The 7,697-nt window shown below is 42.2% G+C and overlaps 1 protein-coding gene across 1 annotated transcript; it reads left to right on the top strand.

The window, feature by feature from the left end:
* Positions 1-42: 42 nt before the first annotated feature.
* Positions 43-1,290, top strand: ND-B8 (NADH dehydrogenase (ubiquinone) B8 subunit). The gene is made up of 3 exons (XM_065441518.1): positions 43-201; positions 617-723; positions 1,085-1,290. The coding sequence occupies exons 1-3, from the start codon at positions 107-109 to the stop codon at positions 1,174-1,176; spliced, it is 294 nt and encodes a 97-aa protein (XP_065297590.1). The 5' UTR covers positions 43-106; the 3' UTR covers positions 1,177-1,290.
* Positions 1,291-7,697: the final 6,407 nt, after the last annotated feature.

Raw genomic sequence — 7,697 nt, 5'->3', positions numbered from 1 at the left:
GCATAGGTTGGGCTTTTCAAATTTTGCGCGCGGTATCTTGGCTTGGTAGGATGTGACAGCGGGTGCATCGTAGCCAGTCCAATCCAATCCAAATCGTCGTGCAAAAATGGCTGGTTCTCGGGCTGCTGCAAAATTTGGTAGCCACTTGAAGGAACTACGGTTGCATCTCTGTCAAAAGTCTGCTGAAAGTGCTGGCGTTAGGTAAAACTATCCCACTTTGTGTTGTACCTCGTTATGATGGTCGCTCGATGCTGCATTGTTAGCGAAAGTGAACACAGCAATGAAGTTTTGCGCCGTGTTTTAGCAAGTGACCTCAGTGTTCCTCTTTACCGCATTCATTTCAGTCGACATATTACTAAATAAAATACTAGAGATTGACTTACTCTGACGTAGTTGTATCCGGCTGATATCTCGTACTTTCTGACTTGATATTACGAACCGTCAAGGACAGGCACAAGGACGGTTGGGAAGCACATTTACTAGCATGTTTTCAAAGAAATTAACTGTCGCTGGTAATGTTAAAATAGTGGCTTCTCAAAATCGTGAGAGATATATGTCCTTTGTTTGCATATTTATCGCACTTTTACGCTCAAGCACAGGTGATTTCTGTGTGCAGGGAATTTGTAATGAAGCACTACCGCAGCGTAAAGAACACCAACCCAACACTGCCAATCCTGATACGAGAATGCAGTGGAGTACAACCTAAAGTTTACGCCCGATACGGTAAGCCGGAAAATATTGAGTACTCCGGAGTACTCCGGAGCTTTGTGCTTCTTCAGAAATCACTGCTGCAGGCCTTGCTTGACGCGAATCGGCTGAAACCGCTACTGCTCTAACCATTTATTCACCAGGTTTAGTTTATGGAAGTTTACTGTTTCAAGATTCTACCTATCACTTCGTTTTGTAATATTAATAGTAACTTCGTTTTGTGCCTATTGCTTCCCCCATTTCGTAGAGTTATTGCAGATTTGATTGAGCAGATATGAACGCTATGTGAAGTGACTTTTTATTTTAATGTTGCAGTTATCTTACTAGAACAGGTTTCAGTAGCATTTGTGTGTGATGCTGTCTGTTCTACTTTCAGCATTTGGAAAGGAGAGCCATGCTTCACTCTCTGGGCTCTCAGCTGATCAAGTTATGACCACGATAGAACAGATGGCACAGAAGACTGTATGAGTGCGTCACCAGTTGAAGCTTGTAGATTATGTTGAATGGCATAAACAATAATGTCAGACACACTGCCTAAGAGAAGTGCTTTATTCGTTGAAAATAAAAATGTATGGAATTCCAGGAGGACTGCCTTGGCGGTTTCATGGGACACTGCGAGCAGTCTGCACAGGATACATGCTGCACTCTAGCTAGCGTGCAGTTGAGATTTACACATAGCGTCGTTTGCTTGCAAACGAGCAGGCTGATATTTAACCGCATCCTTGTTACAGGCTGGCAAGCACGGTTACCAACAACACTCGCATGTGAGGAAATGAAATTGCGTACCACGGCAATAACTGTATGAGCATTTATTTTTTAAAATATTCTATGATAAGCAGTTTTAATGTTTAACACAGTTCTATCTATTTAGTTAACTTCACCTTGTAATTGATTAGCCACAGATCACAATGCACAGCACTGCAAGCAGCTTTTGAAAAGAAAGCTCTTCCGTAGTGCCACAGAAACCTTTACAACCTTAATATCATTACAAAACCATAGCAAAGAGGTTGAAAAATTGTTGGTGCCATTGTTCAGTGTAACTACCATAATGGTTCATCCATGGCCATGGCAGGTTCAATAACTGACAATAGAGGCCAGGAAAGCATGTACAGAGACACTAGAAAAACATAGATAGCTGAAATAAATCTACAGCCATACATTTTGTTGTCACTCAGTGCCCACAGTGTCAAAAATAGTCTGCTTGAATCCATGTGTGAAATGTGCACAACACACTACACTATTACAACCGTTGCTTCCTTTGGGGTGTAGATTTGTCCCACAACAATAATCATCATCTGCCTTGCTTGCATTTCCATTCTTGCAAACTCTGCACTCACTACTTTGCTGTCGAGAATGCTGTGTCACACTGATAACGCATAAGCCATTCATTACTAGGAAGTACCGGGCTCGCAGTGTTAAAGAAAGGAAATGCGGACAAGACAGATGATTATTGTTGTGGGACAATATAAGCCCCAAAGGGTGCAATTTCTTTTCAAAAGTACATGCTTTTCATACGTAAAAGTGCACACAAAAAGAACAGTAACATAATATGGCAACATGATACTAGGAACACTGTGTTATTCAGAACTTAATTGCTTGTATTTCAGTTCCACAACAACCTTCTTAGTGACTGCAGTGCCTCTGTCGCTATGACATTGTTACCGAGCACGAGGTCACAGGTTCGATTCATGAGCCACCGCAGCTGAATTCCAATGTAGGTGAATGCGTAAAGGCCCCTTGTATTAGATTCAGGTGCACAATAAAGAAAACCCTGGGCAATAAAAATTAATCCGGAGCCTCGCACTAAAGCATATCTAATGTCACCGGCCTACACCTGACAGACAGCAGAGCCAACTGCAGTACATGAGCAGGATTGGCAAAGAACTACAGATTCACAGTGAAGATGCCACTCTCCAGCTGACATCACATTGCCAATGTGCACACCTACACTTACACGAGCTGAATAATAAGCATATTTATAAGAAACCTCTTTGCCCTATGTTTCACATTTGATTGACAAACATCACAAAAGGTATTTTACATGTTCTAAACAAGTTACTTGTTAGAAGTCATTTTCAGGTGTAATTACTGACCCTGCAAAGGTTAGGTGCATGGTTACTCCATACAACACACAAAAAAAATGATCAAACAGCACCATGTCGCAGTGATAAACCGGTCTTTACGGAGCATCCCTTGTAAGCCATAAAGAATTGGACGAAACCATTTCGCAATCGTGCAGATACAACACAATTTACCACAGGGCTTGAAGAGCATGATATTCCCGAGGCCACGTACATGCATAATGCATTCTGCAATGCACCGCAAAAGTATCTGGCACACTTTCATGTTCCCTGTTGCTCAAGTTCTTGGAACAGTAATCTGTCATAATTTGATGTCTTATCAAATGAAATTTGCGCATGAAAGTCAACTCTATTATTATGAATGCATCATACATTATGTAAGCGCTTTACCACAAGGCAAGTATTCACAAATGGCTGCTTAAATGAGAGAAGTAAATACAATAACACCTATACTTATATGGTTAACTAGAGTCATTCTACCTTTAAAACCTGACCTTATACATATATTAAACCTTTCCCATTAAAAGAAGCTAATCAAACTGCCGTTGAGCCATTTCCTGCACTTCTTGCTGTTTTTCAGCGAGCAATGTTTTCACAGCACCTGGGTGCAAGTATGTTAGAAGTAAATTTACTCTATGCCTGCCAAACAAAAATCACACAAGTACAAAACACACACTTGGCCTTATTCGTAACATATAGTGAACTATAAGGAAGTACAGTGACAGTGAAAAGAAATAATGAATTAGTTTCAACTGGCAGATTACCCTTTCAAAGCTCTATTAGCACTTAATCTAACTTACTTTTTTTATGTTTTGCACCCATCTATGACATCAATAACATCATCGCCATGTTTTCATGTATCATCATGTATCCCCATGTTTTCACATATCTGGCCCTCTCAAAGAAAAAGAAACATTTACTGGATTGACCTCCTATTTTTTAATGAATTGTTCTTCATTGGTAATATAAACAGTTAACTGGACCCATGCAAGTGCTACCAATATCTTTTGATACCTTGAGTAGTTGCTGCAGGAACCCAAGGTGGCAATGTTAGATGCCCTTCTAGAACATGAAGCCTGCATTCATAGAATGACCATTATGTATCAGCAATTGCAAAAGTGTGTTCTACCAGTTCAGTCCAATTTATTATTTCCCTTTAGTGTACCTTTAAAGAAAGAACATCTTGCAAGACCAACATGTAGGATTGCAGTCAGCAAACCCGCTGATCCTTGAAGACTCTAAAAAATTTTTCCCAGAAACTCAAGGCCTTGCAGTATGTGTTTCTTGCTGTTTTACAGAAAATGTCTACATTAGGTGATTGGTTCAGGCAAGCATCTGAATTCTCCTGACATCACTCGGAGGAACCACACATTGCTTACAACCAGTTGCAGCTTTCACCAGTCTTGCACTCGCAAAACCATTAATGTGAATGCACACCTGCAAAACTTGTCTGCACAATATGAATGAGTGACATGGTTTCCAGTAATATAAAAAGCAACACAGTTAAACCTCGCAATAACGAAATCGGTAAAATCGGCAATTTGCTTCGTTATATTGAAATTCTACCTTTTTTACAAATAAGTACAGTCGCCGATCAACGTTTCTTAAACGTAAAGGGGCCGCAGAATTTTCCTAATTATCGGGCGATCGTAAAAAGCAAATTTGAATGAAAAAACAATTCACTATGATAAATCTAGGAGACGGCGACGAATGATACGGTTTCATGCCGCTATGTTCACATCGGTGGTACGAATCAAGCGAAGCCAGCCACGCTTCGCATGCACTCCACCCCCGCGGCTGATAGCGTCGCCCGCACAGGGACTACGCTATCAGGAAAAGCACCGGCAGCAGGGAGCAAATGCTTCATCTGCCTCTCGCTCCAACGGGTCATCGAAACTTGAGATTATGCAACCTGCAATACGAAGCGCGCTGGAAGATGGCTTACAAAGTGCCACGCCCTCTCGGCAAGCCCACTGTTTGCACATGGTGCAGATTACCTCTAAAGCAGGGTGTGTGGCTGTCTATGCACTCAACCACATCTACAGCCATGCTCAGCCACTGCTGAGACGTGCGCCAACTTAACCCCCACCCTCTCGCACGAGGTCGCTCCCCTCCCCCTCTTTGCCTTTGCTCGTGTGGGAAGGCAGCACTCCTGCAGCCACCATCTTTCTTGTATCCCCCTCACATACTTTCACTCGCTCCTAAAGTGCACAGTGCACGGGGCCAAACAGAATCTTGTCACACTTGGACTTTATATGGAACATTATGCGGTTCCACTACGGCGGTCGCTCTCGTCGCGCGGTGCGTGATTTGAGAGGTGCATTTGCAAGCAGCCATCTATAATTCAATGATATGACTATCTGTGTCTGCAAAAGTTTCCATTTATTAGGCAGCTTTAGTTGGACACCCGCAACCACCCACGTACGCAGTGTGCGAGGTCATGCATAGGTAGCGAAGCGCACGTGCACGAAACGGCAATAGTTGGCCAGACGCAAAAGTTGAGAAGGGGATTGCTGATTTGTACGTGCAGAAGCCGTTAGTGTGCTACTCAGCACCGCCATATGCCAGCTTCTGAAACTGTGCACCCAATATCAGCCGCCATGAAGTCAAACCACAAGCCAGAGTCATATCTTCGCCCGGAGCAATGTCTAAAGATGCACTCTCACGGACACGCAAGAACGTCCCACAAAGGCCGCACAGCCCGCAGTGGACCCTACGCAGCTTTTGAAAGGCTGCGGGCATACAAAAGGAACTGGGCGTGCTCCTGCCTACTGTGCATATGCACTGCCGCCTCCGTGGGTTTCCTGCGGACGCAGAGCTGCTGCAGACGCCCAACTAAAACTGTCTACTGTCTCGGCATTCCTTTGCGGCAGCAGTAAAATTTCATTATATTGAAATCGCATACAAATACATTTCGTTATATTGAGGTTCTATATAGATGGTATTCCATGGACAAGAAGTTACGAAAAGTTGAACACTTTGTTATGTCGAGAATTTCGTTATACTGAAGTTTCTTATATTGAGGTTTAACTGTATTGCACATAACCATTAATAACAGCATGCATCTGGACTGGTTCTTGGTAGTTTTATAGGGGCATTAAATATTGAAAGATTAGGCTTCTGCAATAACAAATTTGTCATTCGTAGTAAGAACAGTTTCTATAAGCAAGAAAATATTAAATATAGAAAATCGGGGTGGTTTGTGAATTATGGTAACTCTTGTGTGCCTTCAGCACGGGCTGATTCACAGAGTGCAGCATAGAGGGAGGTTGCATGGAGATTTTGTCAACTCATCCATTCTACCACGCGCTGTTCAAATTGACGAGCAAAGCAGGACCTTTGTCGACAATTTTTGATGAAACAAAGTGGTATAGTGACAGAAAATGATGACGGACCTCTAGACAAATAATCTATCAACCTAGATTAACTTAATGTTGTCCTTTAGTGTCCCTTTACACATTTTGAACTGCTTTCTTATATTCTGCACCACTACGCTATGACATTGAGGAAGTGCTGTCTACTAACATAGGCTATACAGCTCTGGAAACAGCGTTCAGACATTGCAACACTTAAAAGTAACATACTTGTCTGTTGCTTTCAACAGTTCTGAGATCAGTACTATGTTGTTTCAATTCTGCTTCTAGGAAGACTGGGCAATGTACAAGAGCAAAATTATTTTGTTTTGAGTGAAATATTTCCACTCATGTACATTACATGATGTTGCTGGAGCATGTGCAACATTCAAGGGAAAACCTTCAATGTGGAGAAAGTCACAACTACAAAACACTTTAATAATGTTACCATTCTCTTATAGACCCATGATCCTGTGCATGTTAGCAATTACCAACACAAAGCTATCGTTATTCTCGTCCCTGCCAAAATGTTTTATTAATGTAGCCCATGAAGACAACTAGGTAAGCCTCTATAATGAAAGATTTACCGACAACTACGATACTCCCTAATGCAACATTAGAGCGCAACTCCATACATGTTTTAATTTCATAATGTATGGGCTGTTGCGGACAATCTGTCTCGTGTGGCACGTTGCAGATGGAGCAAAACATTGCAAGACAAATACTAATACCCAAGCACAATGACAGCAGTGAGCAGTGTTGATGATGGTTGAAAATCTTATCTGCGGCTCAAGCACATCGGCTTTGATACATGACTCGTCAAAGGTTCCATTGTAATTGCTGGTGTCCGCATGATTTCCAGAAATTACTAAACAATTTGCATTACGCATACAATCAAATTACAAATACTATGGTGTCATTTCGTAGTCTCGTACGGCACTCTGCTTTCCTGCTCACTCTTTTGCAATACTCTCCTCCTCCAGTCTCTTCATGCTTTCACTGTAGCCTCCTCCTCCGCTTTCCTCCTCGTGCTCTCTTCATCCATCTACTGCTGCACCCTGCGTTCTCTTCCATCTTGCACTGTGCCCGTTCGTTCGGTTACGAGGGAAGTCGACGTTCGCCGCAGAAATGGCCGCCTAAGAACTGAGCTCTAAAAATCTGCGTGTGCTCATGTGCATACGCAATATTGACACCGTTTTAAAATTACTGATACACATCAGTATGACCACTGATTTGTGACATGCCACAAATTTCTTCCTTTTATGAATCAAAATGAAGTCCGCAAATACAGAAATAAGAAAGTGCTGTATTACACCACAATGAAATTGTAGCTTGCAGCTACTATAAATGTGTGCCAGAAAAAACAATTCACTATGGTGGCAGTTGCCAAAGCTCCTCTCAACTGCCTCTTGCTTTGACCAAAATTGTATGATTTGCCCTAACAATGGCACCTTCTTGTCAGGTTTCTTATAAGTTCTCCACACATGTACAACCACTGTATTGAAAGTTTCGACTTGCACAAGGCAAGCATTAGCAGTCACGTGACATCTGCCAG

Source organism: Dermacentor albipictus, chromosome 1 (genome assembly GCF_038994185.2).
Source record: "Dermacentor albipictus isolate Rhodes 1998 colony chromosome 1, USDA_Dalb.pri_finalv2, whole genome shotgun sequence".
NCBI classification, from domain to species: Eukaryota; Metazoa; Arthropoda; class Arachnida; order Ixodida; family Ixodidae; genus Dermacentor; species Dermacentor albipictus.
The sequence above is the reverse complement of the archived record's forward strand: the minus strand, read 5'-3'. Positions and strand labels throughout refer to the sequence as shown.

What these genes read in the sequence shown, in the direction of transcription:
- ND-B8 (XM_065441518.1), top strand. Translation starts at nt 107, where the DNA reads ATGGCTGGTTCTCGGGCTGCTGCAAAATTTGGTAGCCACTTGAAGGAA. An exon ending in GCTGAAAGTGCTGGCGTTAG is followed by an intron (nt 202 to 616) that starts GTAAAACTATCC and finishes TTCTGTGTGCAG; the next exon opens with GGAATTTGTAATGAAGCACT. An exon ending in TAAAGTTTACGCCCGATACG is followed by an intron (nt 724 to 1,084) that starts GTAAGCCGGAAA and finishes TTCTACTTTCAG; the next exon opens with CATTTGGAAAGGAGAGCCAT.